Source organism: Coregonus lavaretus (assembly GCF_964263955.1).
Source record: "Coregonus lavaretus genome assembly, contig: HAP1_SCAFFOLD_607, whole genome shotgun sequence".
Lineage (NCBI taxonomy): Eukaryota > Metazoa > Chordata > Actinopteri > Salmoniformes > Salmonidae > Coregonus > Coregonus lavaretus.
In genome coordinates this window covers 266,646-289,156 of record NW_028157821.1, presented here as the reverse complement: position 1 = coordinate 289,156, position 22,511 = coordinate 266,646, and the positions used below count along the sequence as shown (strand labels likewise).

At 45.1% G+C, this 22,511-nt stretch overlaps 1 protein-coding gene across 1 annotated transcript; it reads left to right on the top strand.

Moving 5' to 3' along the window:
• Positions 1-627: 627 nt before the first annotated feature.
• On the top strand, positions 628-21,210 carry lmnl3 (lamin L3; the record flags this gene model as incomplete). Its single annotated transcript, XM_084198968.1, has 11 exons — positions 628-992; positions 8,622-8,778; positions 9,235-9,360; positions 9,832-10,002; positions 12,915-13,040; positions 13,461-13,681; positions 16,198-16,420; positions 17,276-17,383; positions 17,584-17,700; positions 18,347-18,451; positions 21,172-21,210. The coding sequence occupies 11 exons, from the start codon at positions 628-630 to the stop codon at positions 21,208-21,210; spliced, it is 1,758 nt and encodes a 585-aa protein (XP_084055094.1).
• Between the last annotated feature and the right edge of the window lie 1,301 nt (positions 21,211-22,511).

Here is a 22,511-nt window from a genome sequence, read left to right as displayed (position 1 = left end):
CCCTCCATTTATTTATAACATACACTGATTACTCATTTATTCTCTATTCATCAGCGCCACCATCTCCAGCACAGTATGTGGTAGCATTCACCTAAAACGTTTGTTTGCGGACTACCATTATACCAGAGAAGAAGAAGAAGAAGAAGAAGAAGAAGAAGAAGAAGAAGAAGAAGAAGAAGAAGAAGAAGAACTCAGTGCAAACCAATGATTTATATAAACCCTGGATTGCAATATTATCTATTGGCCATTGAGTGCTTTGAGGCCACAGGTCGGCCATATTGGCACTCAGTAGGCACAGTCCTCCATAGGAATTAATGGAATTCTACAGTATTTCATTAAATGTTTCAAGGACAAACTTACATGTATCTACGTAACATTAGCTATCTCAAAAAATCATTTCAAAATATGCATTATGGTGTCTGTAATAGAATAAATGTGGCAAAAACTAATGACGTTAATAAATGCATTTCTATAGCTTCCAAAATATTTTTTACGACGTCGGGGGAGAGCCAAGATGGAGGCAGGGTGGCTTCAACACAGCGCCCCCTATTGTCATCTAGTGTATATATAAATCATTGCCGCAAACTCAGCCCAAACCCAGCGCATGCAGTCACATGAGAACGCGCCATGGCTTCAGTTACCTCAACCAGTCGCTCAACGCGCTCCTCCCGACGAAGTGGCGCCGGCCCGTCCAGCACCAGCCCAACCCGGCTCTCACGCAGCCAGGAGAAAGAGGAGCTTAGCCATCTGAACGACCGCCTGGCCGCCTACATAGAGCGTGTCCGCCAGCTGGAGAATGACAAGTCCTCCATGCTGCTTCTCCTGGAGGAGAAAGAGGAGTCCACTACCCGGGAGACGGCCAACGTTCGGCGGCTGTACGAGGCGGAGTTGGCCGACGCGAGGAAGAGCTTGGACGTGCTGGCGAACGAAAGGGCCCGGCTGCAGATCGAGATGGGTCATCTTTCTGAAGAGCATAGTAAACTACAAGCCAGGTAGATATGATAACCTGCAAACAAATCTATGTATCTATGTTTGTCCTGTGCATTCGCGCTGTTGTCATTGATTGTTGAGATCCATCGTTTTTGATAAAATAGCATAAAGTGTTAGTTTACAATCAGGCCTACATTTTGGAGTGAAAAGTTTATATTTTGGGGTAGGGTACGACAGTTGAACTAAACTCATGAGGCATTTTTAAGTTAGATTCTTCAAAAATCAATGGGTAGCCTGTATCATTTAATTTAAACAATCGCACATTCTCCATTTTTTTAAATAATAATAATTAGGTGGGTGCTTATATTTGTCCTATTTCACCCATGTACAACTGTGTATTATACACGTGAATTGCTAATGTGTTTTTTGTATATCCCAACAGACACCCTTGGAGAGTGGGTTCCACATTTATGATAATATAATGTATTTTTCTGTGCAGGATATGATCTACAGATAGTAAGGCATATCCATGATTACTTTTGAGGAAGAGACCTCAGAGAGATTTGGTTCATTATCTCTCTTTCCTAATATGAAGCATGATAATATCCTTCTGTCTCTTGTTTTAATAACGACAATATAGCCTAATAACAAAGAATCATATGCCATGCATGATGTGTATTAACATCCACAATAAAAGTAACAATTGAATTATACCCAGAATAAAACCTGATCTCTAATATCCTGCCCTTCAGGAAGTGAAACATATAACCTCTTTTAATCTCTATTCTATCCTACCAGGAACCATAGCAACCACCTGTCTTCTAAGTCCTCTTTTCCTCCCACCAGGTGTTTGTGGGCGGCAGGTAGCTTAGAGGGTAAGAGCGTTGTGCCAGTAACCGAAAGGTCGCTGGTTCTAATCCCCAAGCCGACTAGGTGAAAAATCTGTCGATGTGCCCTTAAGCAAGGCACTTAACCCTAATTGCTCCTGTAAGTCGCTCTGGATAAGAGCGTCTGCTAAATGACAAAAATGTAAATGTTGTGTAGTAATAATGGCAAGGAGTCAGAGCGAAGAGTTAAAGGGTGACAACTCAGTGATTCCCCTTGTTTTTCTGTTGCACATTTAAAGGCCCAGTGATTTTCCTGTGTTTTATATATATTTCCACACTATAAGGTTGGAATAATACTGTAAAAATGATGATAATGCACTTTTAGTGTAAAACCTGTTTGAAAAGACTGCCTGTAATTTCAGCCTGTTTTGGTGGGATGGAGTTTTGGCCTTCCATGATTACATCACAATGTGGTGAATGAGTTAATAGACCAATCAGAAAGAGTTCCAAGCATCTCTGCCAATAACAGATGATTTTCAGTTTTCCCATCCCCATTCAGACCACTCTGAAAGTCCTAGCAAAATTCTTGCTTGAGAAATTACTAACTTATAATAATAAAAATAATAATATGCCATTTAGCAGACGCTTTTATCCAAAGCGACTTACAGTCATGCGTGCATACATTTTTGTGTATGGGTGGTCCCGGGGATCGAACTCACTAACCTGGCGTTAGAATCTTTCAATTTAAATTATTATATAAAATTCTTGCTACCAATATAATGTTATTTATATGGGGGATACAATCTTCCCAGCTCTGCAGATTTTGCTGCGAAGAGACAGAATCATTAGATCATTTGTTTTGGTACTGTCCATTTGTAGCTTGTTTTTGGACACAGGTCCAGGAATGGCTAAAGGATTGCAATATTTACCTGGAGCTAACCCTGCAGATAGCACTACTGGGTGATCTGAAAGCACTACTGGGTGATCTGAAAAGTCATAGTCAATCGATCAATAGCATAATACTATTAGCAAAAATGTTTATTTTCAATTCACAATCTGTAGAAACAATGAGAATAGAAAGGTTCAGAACTTTTGTAAGACATCGCAGTACAGTTGAAATATATATAGCAAATAGAAATCCTATATGGATGGTGTTAAAAGATAGATGGGAGGTGTTGAATGGAATTGAAGGATGGGACTAATAACAACTAACAACAAATAATAACAAGATAACTAATAATGTAGGCACGCTGTATCCATAATAAGTGTATGGGTTGTAAGTTGGGAGCTTTTGTGAAGGAGCATAGTTAGAAATATATGGCATATAGAAGCAAACCGGATGGACATCATGAAAATGATCGGAGAGGTTGAGAGTAGAAGAAGTTCAGGAGAAAGAACAAACAAAATGTAATTACTGTAAAATTGACTGTGTCCATAAAATGTAGATAGTGGGTATGGGCTGGAAGTAGAGGCCTAGGTGTTGTTGTTCACTAGTTTACTCCAAGTGGGGAAAGGGTGGCGGGGTTGGAAAGTAATAAAGGGGAATATATATATATATTTTTTAAAGGATATGTATGTACAGTGGGGAGAACAAGTATTTGATACACTGCCGATTTTGCAGATTTTCCTACTTACAAAGCATGTAGAGGTCTGTAATTTTTATCATAGGTAGTACACTTCAACTGTGAGAGACGGAATCTAAAACAAAAATCCAGAAAATCACATTGTATGATTTTTAAGTAATTCATTTGCATTTTATTGCATGACATAAGTATTTGATCACCAACCAACCAGTAAGAATTCCGTCTCTCACGGACCTGTTAGTTTTTCTTTAAGAAGCCCTCCTGTTCTCCACTCATTACCTGTATTAACTGCACCTGTTTGAACTCGTTACCTGTATAAAATACACCTGTCCACACACTCAATCAAGCAGACTCCAACCTCTCCACAATGGCCAAGACCAGAGAGCTGTGTAAGGACATCAGGGATAAAATTGTAGACCTGCACAAGGCTGGGATGGGCTACAGGACAATAGGCAAGCAGTTTGGTGAGAAGGCAACAACTGTTGGCGCAATTATTAGAAAATGGAAGAAGTTCAAGATGACGTTCAATCACCCTCGGTCTGGGGCTCCATGCAAGATCTCACCTCGTGGGGCATCAATGATCATGAGGAAGGTGAGGGATCAGCCCAGAACTACACGGCAGGACCTGGTCAATGACCTGAAGAGAGCTGGGACCACAGTCTCAAAGAGAACCAACAAGCTGAACCCTGGCAAGACGGAGCTGCTCTTCCTCCCGGGGAAGGACTGCCCGTTCCATGATCTCGCCATCACGGTTGACAACTCCGTTGTGTCCTCCTCCCAGAGTGCGAAGAGCCTTGGCGTGACCCTGGACAACACCCTGTCGTTCTCCGCTAACATCAAGGCGGTGACCCGCTCCTGCAGGTTCATGCTCTACAACATTCGGAGAGTACGACCCTGCCTTACACAGGAAGCGGCACAGGTCCTAATCCAGGCACTTGTCATCTCCCGTCTGGATTACTGCAACTCGCTGTTGGCTGGCCTACCTGCCTGTGCCATTAAACCCCTACAACTCATCCAGAACGCCGCAGCCCGTCTGGTGTTCCACCTTCCCAAGTTCTCTCACGTCACCCCCCTCCTCCGCACACTCCACTGGCTTCCAGTTGAAGCTCGCATCCGTTACAAGACCATGGTGCTTGCCTATGGAGCAGTGAGGGGAACGGCACCTCTGTACCTTCGGGCTCTGATCAGTCCCTACACCCAAACGAGGGCATTGCGTTCATCCACCTCTGGCCTGCTGGCTCCCCTTCCTCTGCGGAAGCATAGTTCCTGCTCAGCCCAGTCAAAACTGTTCGCTGCTCTGGCACCCCAATGGTGGAACAAGCTCCCTCACGACGCCAGGACAGCGGAGTCACTCACCACCTTCCGGAGACATTTGAAACCCCACCTCTTTAAGGAATACATGGGATAGGATAAAGTAATCATTCTACCCCCCCCCAAAAAAAAATTTGTAAAGTGGTTATCCCACTGGCTATAGGGTGAATGCACCAATTTGTAAGTCGCTCTGGATAAGAGCGTCTGCTAAATGACTAAAATGTAAAATGTAATTAGTAACACACTACGCCGTCATGGATTAAAATCCTGCAGCGCACGCAAGGTCCCCCTGCTCAAGCCAGTGCATGTCCAGGCCCGTCTGAAGTTTGCCAATGACCATCTGGATGATCCAGAGCAGGAATGGGAGAAGGTCATGTGGTCTGATGAGACAAAAATATAGCTTTTTGGTCTAAACTCCACTCGCTGTGTTTGGAGGAAGAAAAAGGATGAGTACAACCCCAAGAACACCATCCCAACCGTGAAGCATGGAGGTGGAAACATCATTCTTTGGGGATGCTTTTCTGCAAAGGGGACAGGACGACTGCACCGTATTGAGGGGAGGATGGATGGGGCCATGTATCGCGAGATCTTGGCCAACAACCTCCTTCCCTCAGTAAGAGCATTGAAGATGGGTTGTGGCTGGGTCTTCCAGCATGACAACGACCCGAAACACACAGCCAGGGCAACTAAGGAGTGGCTCCGTAAGAAGCATCTTAAGGTCCTGGAGTGGCCTAGCCAGTCTCCAGACCTGAACCCAATAGAAAATCTTTGGAGGGAGCAGAAAGTCCGTATTGCCCAGCGACAGCCCCGAAACCTGAAGGATCTGGAGAAGGTCTGTATGGAGGAGTGAGCCAAAATCCCTGCTGCAGTGTGTGCAAACCTGGTCAAGACCTACAGGAAACGTATGATCTCTGTAATTGCAAACAAAGGTTTCTGTACCAAATATTAAGTTCTGCTTTTCTGTATCAAATACTTATGTCATGCAATAAAATGCAAATTAATTACTTAAAAATCATACAATGTGATTTTCTGGATTTTTGTTTTAGATTCCATCTCTCACAGTTGAAGTGTACATATGATAACAATTACAGACCTCTACATGCTTTGTAAGTAGGAAAACCTGCAAAATCAGCAGTGTATCAAATACTTGTTCTCCCCACTGTATGTGTGTGTATGTATGTATGTATGTATGTGTGTATATATAACATGGGGGATTGGAAGTGATGCAGACAATTACATTGATGGAAGTTACAATCTATCTGCAATATTAAGCTGATCTACCCCCCCCCCCCCCCCAAAAAAAAAAGAGTTCCAAGCATCTCTGCCAATAACATATGATTTTCTGTTTTACCCTCCCCATTCAGACCACTCTGAAAGTCCTAGCAAAAATCTTGCTTGAGAAATTACTATTTTATAATAATAATATGCCATTTAGCAGACGCTTTTATCCAAACGACTTAGTCATGCGTGCATACATTTTTGTGTATGGGTGGTCCCGGGGATCGAACCCACTACCCTGGCGTTACAAGCGCCGTGCTCTACCAGCTGAGCTACAGAGGACCACCCATACGTAAAAGCTATTTTTTAAATGTTTTTTAAAAAATGTTTTCAAATAAAATGATCACAGTAAGGTACTTAATTGTTATCCAGAAATGATTTGATATTGAGATTAAAATTGAGCATTGGACCTTTTCTAAGAAAAATGAGATTTCAGTCTTGGGGGTGTGGTTTGATGTGGGTGTGTTATCTTATTGGCAGTTACTACTGTTTGTCGCTCTTGAGACACCGTAGCAACAACAGAGCCAATAGTTTACCACTTCCTCAAAATAGTCACAATTAATCTAAGATAAATAAAGAAATGTGTAATAAATGTTGACCTTTTTGCCGAGGAGGTTTTTGTCGTGAAATTTTCCATCCTAGCTAGGTGTTTGGTGCAGTATTTCTCAAGTTCAAAAATGTGCATGAAAACTAGCAGTGCACTGCAGAAGACCATCCAGTCTGCTGCTGTAGGCACAGAGCTATATGTGAACTGCGCAGGACTGATTTTGATTCTAACCTTAATCAGCAAGCAGTCAAACTACTGTAAATAAAGCATAAGCTACACACTGTTTATCAGAGCCCAAAATCACTAGCAGGCTTAGTTCCATCTGTATTTGTCAATGATGCTAGCTAGTAGTAGCTAGCAGGCACATTGAGCAGGAAAGCCACGTTAGATAAATGAGCTTATCAAATCACTGGCGAGTGTGACGTGTGTGCTTCGGTGCCGTTATGTTTTCCATGTTAGATAGTGAATCATGTTACAAAAAAAGTCATGGCAGGATACAAGATGCTCGCTAATGGGTTTAGAATTTTGGAATATTGACAAGTGGCAGTTGGGATACAAGTGCGCGCATCGTCTCGAGTCAATTCTCATTTTGCACAAAACAGTGGCAGACAGTGCTTGACTTGGGCAGGAGGTCATAGAGCTGAGTACCGGCAGTCCGGCACATCACATTTTCTACTGCTTGAGTTCATGCACCTCAAATAGAATATTAGCTCAAGTATTATGGAGTTCCTGCACCTAAATATAAACAGTACCGGCACCCGAAAGGAGTAAGCTACCGGCACCTATTTCAGTCCAAGTCAAGTACTAGGCAGACTATAGTGATCACTATCAGACACATCAGCAAGTGGCCACTCCATAAAGGGCTTAGGGGCTAAGTGTTCTTTCAACATAACAATGGTTGAGTTCGTTTTGTATGGCCAGGGCCCCCGGATAGGCAGAGTTTGATTCTTTTAGACCATTGCATTGTTCCTTAATGTGAAATCTCCACCCACCCGGGGCATCGACGCCTGGGGCCATGCAAAACTGACTCCGAGTCCGAGGTGCTGCGTAATGTGGGAAGGTCTGTCTTACTGTCTGTGTTCTTCCTTACGATTGGATAGAGCGCAATCAGCACAGCTATTTCTTGTGCATGACGATTCGCCCTAGGCGCTACAATCCCATGATAGTGGGAATGATCCAAATCAAAACCTAACCCCAAGTAAGTCGTGACAAACTCAGTTAATACAAATCTCACACAACTCTGTTTTGGAATATACTGACTTTATGACCATTACATTTACATTTACGTCATTTAGCAGACGCTCTTATCCAGAGCGACTTACAGTTAGTGAATACATATATTTATTTTTTTATACTGGCCCCCCGTGGGAATCGAACCCACAACCCTGGCGTTGCAAACGCCATGCTCTATCAACTGAGCTACATCCCTAATAACCGACCATAATTATCCTACTTACACTTTTTAGACAATTTTGGCACTGGAATAAATGTTTCTGCCTAATATCAATGCCACATAGGTCGTTTTATCCAGAGAAGTTGGTTCTTGTATTCAGTTGCCCTTTAACTTCAGTGATACATTTCTCTTTTGATATCTTTTCACTCCTACCAGGAATCATACTAACCTCCCTGACGTCTCACTTCTTTCTATCACTTTACCTCCTTCCAGGAACCATAGTAACCAACTGTCTTCTCACCTCTTTCCAGGAACCATAGTAACCACCTGTCTTCTCACCTCTTTCCAGGAACCATAGTAACCACCTGTCTTCTCACCTCTTTCCAGGAACCATAGTAACCACCTGTCTTCTCACCTCTTTCCAGGAACCATAGTAACCACCTGTCTTCTCACCTCTTTCCAGGAACCATAGTAACCACATGTCTTCTCACCTCTTTCCAGGAACCATAGTAACCACCTGTCTTCTCACCTCTTTCCAGGGACCATAGTAACCACCTGCCTTCTCATCTCCTTCCAGGAACCATAGTAACCACCTGTTTTCTCTCATCTCGCCTCCTTCCAGGAACCATAGTAACCGCCGGTCTTCTCATCTCCTTCCAGGAACCATAGTAACCACCTGTTTTCTCTCATCTCGCCTCCTTCCAGGAACCATAGTAACCGCCTGTCTTCTCATCTATTTTCCATCCTACCAGGAACCAGAAGAAGGAAGCAGAGTGTAACATGGCCATGGGTCAGTGGAGGAACTTGGAGGCGGTCCTCAACTCTAAAGATGCAGAGCTGGCCAATCAACTGGCAGATAACAGAAGACAGGCTGATGACATCACTGACCTAAAGACCCAGGTGGCCAATGTAAGGACTAGACTGCAGTCTATAGGCCTTCAAGTGGGGTTCATTTAATGTTTTGTTTGCAATAGTTAAATACAATTAAACCCAACACCACATACAGATGTTTTTGTAGAATTTTGAGTGTTATGCATCAGGTTCTGTGTCGGGTGTGAACACAGCTATGGAAGCAGCTCTGAGAAGGAGTGGGTGACAACGCAAAAGGCATGGAACAGCGATGTGCTGATTTGACCTTTTTGATTCTCCTGTTTATGTTTTTTAATGATAGTCTGAAGCTAACTAACTTGGCTAGCCATAGGTTTAAGCTGGTACTAGAGTAGGGTGGCGAACATTAGCTAGAGAGAAGATGCTTATGGGCTTTTAGGAGATGTAGCTAGGTAATTTATGGGGGGGGTTGCTTCATTTCTGCTAGATGTTAACCCCTTGAATGGAAAAAGTGATCTCTTTGACTCCTTGTCTCAGTTGGAGTGTGCGCTGGCGGAGACTAAGACCCAGCTGAACTCTGAGATGTTGAGGAGGGTGGACCTGGAGAACCAGGTGCAGACGCTACGGGAACAGCTCGAGTTCCAGAGGCACATCGATGAACAGGTAACACGCACACTTGACACACGGCCACGGACACATAGACATGGACGGGCACACACTGCTGTACAGGCAAGGCATCACGTGGCCCACTATTACCACAGGAGTGACACAGAAGGAAGATTGGTTGGTTGTAGAAGTGGGTAACACCTTTGACAAATAAATAGTAATATATCAAACTCTATGTTGTCTCTGCCTGTCTGTCTAGGAGGTGTGGGGTATCCAGAGCATGCAGGAGGGAAGGGGTTAAGGGAAGTGGATAGGGGTAGGAGGGTGAGGAGAAATGGTTAAGATCTGGGGATTAAAATGGAATGTGGCCCATGTCGTTTCCTCCATGTTGGGTAGAAGGGGTCGTGGTAGGGAGGGGGTGAGGATAGGGTCTGGGAGAAGGGACTAGGAGTTAGAATGGAATGTGACCAATCTCTTCTTCCTGCGGTAGGCGTTTGCCTCTGTTCATGTCGTTGTGTGTGTGTGTAGGAGGTCAGGGAGATCCGGAGCAGACACGAGAGTCGCCTGGTGGAGGTGGATTCTGGGAGACAGAAAGAATTCGAGAGTAAGTTGGCCGAGGCCATGCAGCAGCTACGGCAGGAGCACGATGGACAAATCCAGCAGTATAAAGAGGACCTGGAGAAGAATTTCAATGCCAAGGTACTCTCACTCTGCCTCTCTCTCTGTCTCTCTCCCTGCTGCTCTCTGCCTCTCAATTTCAATTTAAGGGCTTTATTGGCATGGGAAACGTGTGTTAACATTGCCAAAGCAAGTGAAGTAGATAGTAAACAAAAGTGAAATAAACAATAAATATTAACAGTAAACATTACACTCAGAAGTTTCAAAAGAATAAAGACATTTCAAATGTCATATTATGTATATTTACAGTGTTGTAACAATGTGCAAATAGTTAAAGTACAAATGGGAAAATAAATAAACATAAATATGGGTTGTATTTACAATGGTGTTTGTTCTTCACTGGTTGCCCTTTTCTTGTGGCAACAGGTCACAAATCTTGCAGCTGTGATGGCACACTGTGGTTTTTCACCCAGTAGATAAGGGAGTTGATCAAAATTGGGTTTGTTTTCGAATTCTTTGTGGATCGCTGTAATCTGAGGGAAATATGTGTCTCTAATATGGTCATACATTTGGCAGGAGGTTAGGAAGTGCAGCTCAGTTTCCACCTCATTTTGTGGGCAGTGTGCACATAGCCTGTCTTCTCTTGAGAGCCTGGTCTGCCTACGGCGGCCTTTCTCAATAGCAAGGCTATGCTCACTGAGTCTGTACATAGTCAAAGCTTTCCTTAAGTTTGGGTCAGTCACAGTGGTCAGGTATTCTGCCACTGTGTACTCTCTGTTTAGGGCCAAATAGCATTCTAGTTTGCTCTGTTTATTTGTTTGTTCTTTCCAATGTGTCAAGTAATTCTCTTTTTGTTTTCTCATGATTTGGTTGGGTCTAATTGTGTTGTTGTTGTTGTTGTTGTCCTGGGGCTGTGTGGGGTCTGTTTGTGTTTGTGAACAGAGCCCCAGGACAAGCTTACTTAGGGGACTCTTCTCCAAGTTCATCTCTCTGTAGGTGATGGCTTTGTTATGGAAGGTTTGGGAATCGCTTCCTTTTAAGTGGTTATAGAATTTAACGGCTCTTTTCTGGATTTTGATAATTAGCGGGTATTGGCCTAATTCTGCTCTGCATGCATTATTTGGTGTTTTACGTTGTACACGGAGGATGTTTTTGCAGAATTCTGCATGCAGAGTCTCAATTTGGTGTTTGTCCCATTTTGTGAATTCTTGGTTGGTGAGCGGACCCCAGACCTCAGAACCATAAAGGGCAATGGGTTCTATAACTGATTCAAGTATTTTTAGCCAGATCCTAATTGGTATGTCAAATTTTATGTTCCTTTTGATGGCATAGAAGGCCCTTCTTGCCTTGTCTCTCAGATCGTTCACAGCTTTGTGGAAGTTACCTGTGGCGCTGATGTTTAGGCCGAGGTATGTATAGTTTTTTGTGTGCTCTAGGGCAACGGTGTCTAGATGGAATTTGTATTTGTGGTCCTGGCAACTGGACCTTTTTTGGAACACCATCATTTTTGTCTTACTGAGATTTACTGTCAGGGCCCAGGTCTGACAGAATCTGTGCAGAAGATCTAGGTGCTGCTGTAGGCCCTCCTTGGTTGGTGACAGAAGCACCAGATCATCAGCAAACAGAAGACATTTGACTTCAGATTCTAGTAGGGTGAGGCCGGGTGCTGCAGACTGTTCTAGTGCCCTCGCCAATTCATTGATATATATGTTGAAGAGGGTGGGGCTTAAACTGCATCCCTGTCTCACCCCACGGCCCTGTGGAAAGAAATGTGTGTGTTTTTTGCCAATTTTAACCGCACACTTGTTGTTTGTGTACATGGATTTTATAATGTCGTATGTTTTTCCCCCAACCCCACTTTCCATCAATTTGTATAGCAGACCCTCTCTCTGTCTCTCTCTCTGCTGCTCTCTCACTCTGCCTCTCTCTCTGTCTCTCTCTCTTCCTCTCGCTCTCTCTCCCTGCTGCTCTCTCTGCCTCTCTCTCTCTTCCTCTCTCTCTCTCTCCCTGCTGCTCTCTCTCCCTGCTGCTCTCTCTGCCTCTCTCTCTCTCTGCCTCTCTCACTCCCTTATTATTTTCCCCTAACCCTACCACCCCTCCCCTAATTGGAGTAAACTAATGGACAACAACACTTAGGCATCTTCTTCCAGCTTATACATTTTACAGACACAGTATATTTGACAATAGTTACCTTTTGTTTGTTATTAGTCCCATCCTTCAGCTCCTCTCAACCCCTCCCATCTATCTCTGAACACCATCCAGCTTTGATTTCCTCTGCCTCTTTCTTGCCAAAATCAACATTTGCAGGCATGGATAAATGTGGGAACATTTTAGAAAGCATACAGCAGCAGCTAAACATTTTGAAACATTGCGATCTTGAATATGCGCCCAGTTTCAAAGTGACATTCAAGAGTATGTTGAGGTGTGTGTGTGTGTATTTATGTTTGTCGCTGGTGTATAACTGTGTGTGTTTCTCAGACAGAGCTGTGTGCCAGGGAGTCTCTGTGTGTGTCCTGCATACTGTTAGAGCAGGAGTGCATGATGACTGAAGAGAAAAGAGCAGTGAGAAAGATGGCAGTGCAGATTAGGGAGGGCTTTGTCCAACTGATGAAGGTATTCTCACCGGTCCTCCCCCTGTGTTAGGTACAAGTGTCGTCATACTGTAGCCAATAGCAAACACTTGAGGTACACCTTATTTGGCTTGCTCTGTAAAATGGAACCAACCGAATAGTTCCAAAAGTGCAAACCCAGTCCATCATGTGTACTGGTCAAGCCAAATCAAGTTCACCTCAAGTATTCAACATGTATGCAGTTGACTCTGGTCTGTTGGGTAGCTCCACTCATATGAGGAATTTATTTAGAAACATTGCTGTAAATCTGAATGTGTGTCTTATTCAAATTTGTGGCTTATGATAAACAGAAAATGTAGCTCAATCTCATGTCAAAGCATATGACATTAACACATTGCTTTTCCTTTGGTGTGTGGGTGACAGCTAGAGAACGCCCATCAGACGGCGCTGAAGAGCAGTGACTTTGCATCGTCCACCAGAGAGGAGCTGTCTGGCACCAAGCTCCGCATCGAGACTCTCTCCTCCCAGCTCAATCACTTCCAAAAACAGGTACCTGGTGTATGTGTGTAGGAGTAAGGTAAGGTTGCCTGTAGATGGTGATCTTGGGTCAGTTTTGCATTTCCCCACTATTGGTTAAGGTTAGGATTGGGGAAGAGAAAGGGAAGGGAAGCTGATCCTAGATCTGTAGCTAGGAGGTGTGACTGAGTGAAGTTCCATAAACGGGTACCTACCTACCTGACATGCCCAGGCTGCTGCTAGGCCTTTACTATAGGACAGGAACTTTTGACTGGTTTACAGACTGAAAAACAAGAGATATAATAAGACTTTTGATGTTGGAGATCACTATGTATGTTGATTGGAGTCAGGGAGTCAAAGTTGTCTGTGTGGATGACTGTGTGTTTCTCACAACCCCTATTTCACAGTTTGTTCTCTCTCTGTCTCCCTCTCACTCTCCCATCTCCCCCTCAGAACGGGGCCTTGGAGGGGCGTGTGCGGGAGCTGGAGCGGACCCTGGACCGGGAGCGCGAGGTGTGGCAGCAGCGGCTGAGCCACAAGGATGAGGAGATGTCGGCCATGCGGACCCAAATGCAGAGCCAGCTGGAGGACTACGAGCAGCTGCTGGATGTCAAGCTGGCCCTGGACATGGAGATCAACGCCTACCGCAAGATGCTGGAGGGAGAGGAGCAGAGGTGAGGGGAAATGGAGAGACTGGAGGTGAGGGGGAAATGGAAAGACTGGAGGGAGAGGTGAGGGGAAATGGAGAGACTGGAGGGAGAGGAGGTGAGGGGAAAATAGAGAGACTGGAGGGAGAGGAGGTGAGGGAAAATAGAGAGACTGGAGGGAGAGGAGGTGAGGGGAAATAGAGAGACTGGAGGGAGAGGAGGTGAGGGGGAAATGGAGAGACTGGAGGGAGAGGTGAGGGAAAATAGAGAGACTGGAGGGAGAGGAGGTGAGGGGAAAATAGAGAGACTGGAGGGAGAGGAGGTGAGGGGAAAATAGAGAGACTGGAGGGAGAGGAGGTGAGGGGAAATAGAGAGACTGGAGGGAGAGGAGGTGAGGGGAAATAGAGAGACTGGAGGGAGAGGAGGTGAGGGGAAATAGAGAGACTGGAGGAGGTGAGGGGAAATAGAGAGACTGGAGGAGGTGAGGGGAAATAGAGAGACTGGAGGGAGAGGAGGTGAGGGGAAATAGAGAGACTGGAGGGAGAGGAGGTGAGGGGAAATAGAGACTGGAGGGAGAGGAGGTGAGGGGAAAATGGAGAGACTGGAGGGAGAGGAGGTGAGGGGAAAATAGAGAGACTGGAGGGAGAGGAGGTGAGGGGAAATAGAGAGACTGGAGGGAGAGGAGGTGAGGGGAAATAGAGAGACTGGAGGGAGAGGAGGTGAGGGGAAATAGAGACTGGAGGGAGAGGAGGTGAGGGGAAAATGGAGAGACTGGAGGGAGAGGAGGTGAGGGGAAAATAGAGAGACTGGAGGGAGAGGAGGTGAGGGAAAATAGAGAGACTGGAGGGAGAGGAGGTGAGGGAAAATGGAGAGACTGGAGGTGAGGGGGAAATGAAAAACTGGAGGGAGAGGTGAGGGGGAAATGGAGAGACTGGAGGGAGAGGAGGTGAGGGGAAAATAGAGAGACTGGAGGGAGAGGAGGTGAGGGGAAAATAGAGAGACTGGAGGGAGAGGAGGTGAGGGGGAAATGGAGAGACTGGAGGGAGAGGAGGTGAGGGGAAAATAGAGAGACTGGAGGGAGAGGAGGTGAGGGAAAATAGAGACTGGAGGGAGAGGAGGTGAGGGAAAATGGAGGGAAAGGAGGTGAGGGGAAATAGAGAGACTGGAGGGAGAGGAGGTGAGGGAAAATGGAGAGACTGGAGGTGAGGGGGAAATGGAAAGACTGGAGGGAGAGGTGAGGGGAAATGGAGAGACTGGAGGGAGAGGAGGTGAGGGGAAAATAGAGAGACTGGAGGGAGAGGAGGTGAGGGAAAATAGAGAGACTGGAGGGAGAGGAGGTGAGGGGGAAATGGAGAGACTGGAGGGAGAGGAGGTGAGGGAAAATAGAGAGACTGGAGGGAGAGGAGGTGAGGTGAGGGGAAAATAGAGAGACTGGGGGGAGAGGAGGTGAGGGAAAATAGAGAGACTGGAGGGAGAGGAGGTGAGGTGAAGGGAAAATAGAGAGACTGGAGGGAGAGGAGGTGAGGGGGAAATGGAGAGACTGGAGGGAGAGGAGGTGAGGGAAAATAGAGAGACTGGAGGGAGAGGAGGTGAGGGAAAATAGAGAGACTGGAGGGAGAGGAGAGGAGGTGAGGGAAAATATAGAGACTGGAGGGAGAGGAGGTGAGGGGGAAATGGAGAGACTGGAGGGAGAGGAGAGGAGGTGAGGGAAAATAGAGAGACTGGAGGGAAAGGAGGTGAAGGGGAAATGGAGAGACTGGAGGTGAGGGGGAAATGAAAAGACTGGAGGGAGAGGTGAGGGGAAATGGAGAGACTGGAGGGAGAGGAGGTGAGGAGAAATAGAGAGACTGGAGGGAGAGGAGGTGAGGGGAAATAGAGAGACTGGAGGGAGAGGAGGTGAGGGGGAAATGGAGAGACTGGAGGTGAGGGGGAAATGGAAAGACTGGAGGGAGAGGTGAGGGGAAATGGAGAGACTGGAGGGAGAGGAGGTGAGGTGAGGGGAAATAAATACATATTAGTGAGGATTCAGTATGCAAGCACGTACACACACACACACACAAGGTTACAAGGTCCTTTCCCCAAACATACAAAACTCATATAATTAGTTAAAATGCCTTTATTGTTATAGAATGTTCACTAGAACAAAAACTTAAACTCTGGCCTTTATCACAGAGTAACAATGATAACCAGTTTATTTTGAACAAACCAACTTCCAGTGAACCCTGATTGAAGAGTGGTTACTGAATAGTCATTGGTGGACACCACATAGTAAACAGTAAATGGCAGTAGGCAATATACATTCAAAATTGTGAAATAGATATATTATCAAAATGTATATTAATGTTACAAGTATTAGAGAAGACAAAGTAGTCCTGGTCTTGAATAGGAGCGGGTGCATTTAGTGAGAACAAGGAGTTTAACATAAAACAATCCACTAGATGTCAGCAAAGATGGACCACAGTAGATAAAACATAGAGAAGGGCAATACGTCAACTAAACTCGGGTTTCCCAAACATCTTTCTGACGTGGTTCTGTGTTTCCAGACTCCACCTCTCCCCGAGCCCCTCCCAGCATGGGGCTGTGGCACGCACGCATGCACACGGTGCCCGCCGTGTTGTCCGCGGGAAGAAACGCAAGAACGAAGGTGGCACGGGGTCCTCGCCGGCCTACAAGGTCACGCAGCACGCCAAGGCACACAGTCACGTGATGGTGTCGGAGATAGACCTGAAGGGGAACTACGTCACGCTGAAGAACAACTCTGAGAAGGTACCTACCTACCACCTCGCTCTGACCAATTAGGAGAGTCCGAGTACCTACCGCCCGCTCTGACCAATTAAAGATGGAATCCGCAGTAGGGGGAAACAGCGCCCCACCACCATTGTTATTGTTTGTTGCTGAGCTGAGGAGCGTCACGCAGCATGATAAAACAAAATGGCAGTACATCTTGTGCTCTTCTATCGCGTGTGCAATGATGTCTGAGATGGAAAATGCATTGTTGGTTATTTGTAACTTTGTTGTTGTAATATCACAAACAGACGTGGCAGTTTGACCGTTTAAGGATTCAATCTTTAAGTACCTACCGCCTCGCTTTGACGAATCAGACAGTGTTTGAGCAAATCTGATGCCCTACGTCTCTACTTAGTGCACTACTTTTAGTCAGTCACCCAGGGCACTGGTTAACAAGTAGTGTACTAGATAAGGGATAGGGTGTCATTGAGAGCCTTAGTCTCTTTAAGTCCTGTGTTTGGTGTTTACAAACCTGCCGTTTGTTTCATTGCAATGCAAATGTATCCTGACAACGATCCCCGTCTCTGAAACTGTGTGAATGATCTAGGTTGTGTTCAGTAGTGCGACACGTTTTTAAACAGGGAGGTGCTACTTGAACTTGTCCAATTAAAACAGACCATTGTTTTCCGTTGCAAAACATTTTGCTCCAGTATGCCCTACTGAACATGCCGCTGTCCCCAATCTGAATTCTACATGGGTCGTATTAATTAGGGCTCGCCGTTGTAAAACGTTTTGCAACAGAAAACCAGAACGAGCAGTCCTTATTGGACATGTTCAGGTAGTCCGTTTGGTGCCTAGTGAATACGACCCTGCTGTTTTTCTCTGCTGTTCCAGGAGCAGCCACTAGGGGGCTGGGTGGTGAGAAGGAGTCACCTCGACTCTCCTGAACTCTTCTTCCAGATCCCACTTTCATACATACTGGCTGGGGGCAACACGCTTACTGTGAGTAGACACATGCACCTAACACACACACACACACACACACACACACACATGCACGTATTGGGGAAAACGGACATGTGTTTACTCTAATCAGGCCTCCATACCCAATGGTCCTCGTCTCCAAAAATTATTAGTAAAAGTAAAATAACATTTAAAAACATGCATTGCTGACAGTGTGTGACTGTGATTGTGTGTGTCAGATCTGGGGTTCGGAGGCAGGCGCAGAGGCCTCTCCAGGTGACCTGGTCATGAAGAACCAGAGGAACTGGGGTCCGGTCAATAACGTGATCGTCACCCTACTGAACCCAGATGAAGAGGTGACCACTACTGACCTCTACTGACTGGCCACCATCACCCAATCTACTTAATTTCGATATCTTTGTGCACCAGGGGAAATCTAGTTCATTTGATTTCTATCCTTGTGCACTTCTCTAATGGCCATCTTGCAAAGATCTTGAAGCTCCTAAGCTCGCCGAGATGTCTGTTGCATTTCAGGTTGTCTTCATTGCAGCTGTGCTGCGTAGATGGATCTGGGGCCATATGTATCAAGCCTCTCAGCCTTTTACATCACTATGAATAAGATTACATGGACAGGGGGGACCTGATCCTAGATCAGAACTCCTACACTGAGACACTTGATATGTACAGCCCCTGATCTCACAAGACCTGGAGAAGTATTTTGTGTCTCACGAACCACTAATATGATTAAGCATCCTGCAAATAAGATGATCTGGAATGCAACCATTGGTATAAGGAATTTTCATCAGGCTGAAGTTTCTTCTAGGTTCAGATCTAGGATCAGCTTCCCCTCCACCAGTTCAAACCTTAACCATTAGTAGGGGAAATGTAGAACTGACCCAAAATCAACATCTAGGGGGAAACTTCACCCTACTCCAAGCTGCTTAGCTGTGAGCGGATGTGTTTTGATGTTGATTGGCTGTCGTGTGCTGTCATCATCACTAGGAGACCGCAGAGCTGCGTGTGCAGGAGAGAGGAGAGGAAGACTCTGATGTGGAGGTTGATGAAGAGTTTATGGAAGGGAGTGATGTTCACTACCTCAGGAGACAGGTAAACACACACACACTCACCCCAGGAGACGTGTAAATGCACACTGATCTATCCCCACACACACACACACACACACACACACATACATAGACACACGCCTCAGAAAACCGCTAAACACACATACAAAAACCCTGCTCTCAAAGACGAGCACAGTCTCCTCAGCAGACAGGTAAATGCTGAACCCAGGTCTGTACCTACAGTGCCTTCGGAAGGTATTCTCATACCCCTTGACTTTTCCCAGATTTTGTTACGTTACATCCTTATTCTAAAATGGATTAAATAGTTTTTTCCCCTCATCACTCTACACACAATACCCCATAATGATAAAGCAAAAACAGGTTTTAAATACATTTTTGCTAATTAATTACAAATATAAAACTGAAAAATCACCTTTACGTAAGTATTCAGACCCTTTACTCAATACTTTGTTAAAGCACCTTTGGCAGCAATTACAGCATCAAGTCTTCTTGGGTATGACGCTACAAGCTTGGCACACCTGTATTTGGGAAGTTTCTCCCATTCTTCTCTGCAGATCCTCTCAAGCTCTGTCAGGTTGGACAGGGAGCGTTGCTGCACAACTATTTTCAGGTCTCTCCAGAGATGTTAGATCGGGTTCAAGTCCGGGCACTGGCTGGGCCACTCAAGGACATTCAGAGACTTGTCCCGAAGCCACTCCTGCGTTGTCTTGGCTGTGTGCTTAGGGTCAGTGTTCTGTTGGAAGGTGAACCTTCGCCCCAGTCTGAGTGACCATCGGGTTCTTGGTCACCTCCCTGACCAAGGCCCTTCTCCCCCGATTGCTCAGTTTGGCCGGGTGGCCAGCTCTAGGAAGAGTCATGGTGGTTCCAAACGTCTTCCATTTATGAATGATGGAGGCCACTGTGTTCTTGGGGACCTTCAATGCTGCAGAAATGCTGAGGATTTGTTTTATTTAATCCATTTTAGAATAAGGCTGTAACAAAACAAAATGTGGAAAAGTCAAAGGGTCTGAATACTTTCCGAAGGCACTGTAGGTCTGTACCCAGGTCTGTACCCAGGGGAAACTGATCATTACTGTGCTTTTGATCTCCATTCCCCCTGATGGAAAAGCCCAAGAGAAAGAAAAGGAAGTGCTGTCTGGTGTTGTGAACAGCCTGTCTCATGACAGACATACCGCTGGAGGTGAGGAGGTGACTGCCTACAGCATGGCTGTTGACTCCCTGGATGTGTCCCAAATCGCACCCTATTCCCTATATAGCACTATAAAGAAAAGGGTGCCATTTGGGTCGAAGCCCCTGCTTGTCTAATCCCTACTACAGCTCTTGTTAACGCTCCATAACCTAACATGTGTAAGTCCCAAATGGCACCCTATTCCCTATATAGTGCACTTGTAATGGCTTTTGTGGGGTCCAACATTCTAAATAGCCATTTCTGTTAGACACCAAAATGCAGGTACTGTAGGTTCCAACTCGTTTCCCATTTATCCAGAAATCCAATAAATTAATTTGAGAGTTCTTGATTGCAATGATATTCACAAATGTATTACACACAAGGGCTGGCTCTTTGTCACACAGTTCCAGGATTGGGTAATGAAGGCATTCATTGTATTCCAGGTATTTTGAACAGATTCCAAAGCTGCTGCTGATGGCAAACTGATACAAAAATTGCGCTAAAATGATCTGATAAAAATGGTAAATGAAATGATAAGATCCAAAACGACATGGATGAAAACTTTCTCTGCTTGGCGTTGATCACCCTGTTCCAATTACTGATTGGCGCCATATTGCCATGCTGATTTTAAGTGGTGAAACTGTAAATAAGGTGCCACAATAAACAAAATAACAAGGGGTTTCCTTCTCAAAATAATATTGTCTATGCATTTCATACACGTTTCTAATACATAATCCATAATAATTTAAATATGTTCTTTTAATATCAAAATGGTGTAGGCCTCCCGAGTGGCGCAGCGGTCTAAGGCACTGCATCGCAGTGCTTGAGGCGTCACTACAGACCCACGTTCGATCCCAGGCTGTGTCAAAACCGGCCATGACCGGGAGTCCCATAGGGCGGCGCACAATTGGTCCAGCGTCGTCCGGGTTAGGGGAGGGTTTGGCCGGGGGTCTTTACTTGGCTCATCTCGCTCTAGCGACTCCTTGTGGCGGGCCGGGCGCCTGCAGGCTGACTCCGGTCGTCAGTTGAACAGTGTTTCCTCCAACACATTGGTGCAGCTGGCTTCCGGGTTAAGCGGGCGGGTGTTAAGAAGCGCGGTTTCGGTGGACGCATGACTTGACCTTCGCCTCTCCCGAGCCCGTTGGGGAGTTGCAGTGATGAGACGATCGTAATTGGATTTCACGAAAAAGGGGGTAAAATAATATCAAAATGGCTCTTAAAGCACTACTTTTGAACATAGCCTGTGGGCTTAAGTGCGACCTAGGGTGCATTCAAAATGAAGTGGCCTGCAACACTTCCCTCACTGCAAATGGCTGCTGTTCCTCCCTTGTGATGCCATAGCTTGCTCAGCTTGCCGTGTGTTCCTCACCCGTGCATGAACCATTCTGGCTGTGTGCTGGCCAACTCTCACGTGCACACGTTAGGAGTCTAATTGCCTGTGTGAGGTGTGTGAGAGTGATCATTGCTGTACTAATTGTTTGTGTGTGTGCACGAGACGTGTCGAGGCTGAGCTTGTGCGCGCGTGTATTTCTTCGCTGACATTGTGAGGCTAAGTGATGTTCTATGTTTTCCAGGTTCCGGTGGGAACAAACGAGAGTTGCTCCGTTATGTAGCTCCTCAACCCCTCCTCCTTTCACAATTCTGACCTGGGAATGCTGCATCCGACCCGGGAATTCCCGGGAATACCACTGGAAAGGCTACAATGACAACCTATTCCCTATATAGTGTGTTACAGGTAGGGCACTGCACAGGGAAGTGGGTGTCGTGACAGACTGGCCGTGTCACAGTTGGTATTATTTAGGGATCTTGTGTGAGCTTGATGGTGATTTGGGAGCACTGCTACATAAACGTGTGTGATTTCAATGCAGGTTTTTCCTAAACTAATGCAAGTGTTTGGTTGATTGAATAGTTGCCTGTACCTGGAAAAAATAATGGATAGCCCTTTAAAATTGCAGATCTGTTTGTGCTGTCTAGTCAACTCTAAACAGCACAAACCGATCTGGGACCAGGCTTGTATTCTTTAAGCAGCGACATGGCATTTGTCCTGCTATTCTGGCGTTCATAATGCGTCTCCTCTCGCTTGCTGTGAGCGACATTCATATGCCCCTTACGGTCTTTAAATGCGACATTCAATTTGTCATTGTCAAAAAGTTTTAAAGAAAATATGTTTCATTTGTCATACAGTATGAATATGCCTTGTGTCCTGACTACGTTTAAAATCCCGGTTGGGAAAATGACATGTCAATCTTGTATGGTAATATAGTATGTTAGTGCAATAACTAACTGTAAGATGAATGTTTTCTGGTATTTTTACCCTTTAACCTGCAGCACTTTTTGCCATTGAGCCAAGAGGAATTATAAACTGAATATATCCATAGTACAATGTGGAAATATTTCATGTTAATTCTGAAGGATATGGGCAGTATTGTTTTCCCATGTTTGACAGGTACTTTGGTGGCTTTGCAATATTGTTTCTCTTTTTATTTTCTGAAACTTGTTCTTTCTATTTAGAAAACAACTAACTTTAACATCCTCTAAACGTCTGATTGTCTTGTGAAGAAACTCAGATGTTGGCTTGTCAGTGTCTTCCATATATATGGATTCCTTTTGCACCAAAATACTTAGTTATGATTTCAATAAAGATTTTTCCTTAACTAATGTAAGTGTTTGGTTTATTGTTGGTGTAGTTTGGTATAGCCTGTGCCTGGAAAAACAATGGATAACTCTTTACATAAAATTGTTCTCTTATACCTATCTAATAACGCTGAAGTTACTCTAGTAGTGATAGTACAACAGTAATTAGCCACAGTGTTTCTAGTGACAGCAACTTTGTGTAAAGTGGTACTAAAGATTTGTACAAATAACGACATAGCAACACCACCGATCGTCAAAGCAACATTTCTGACTTTGTGGT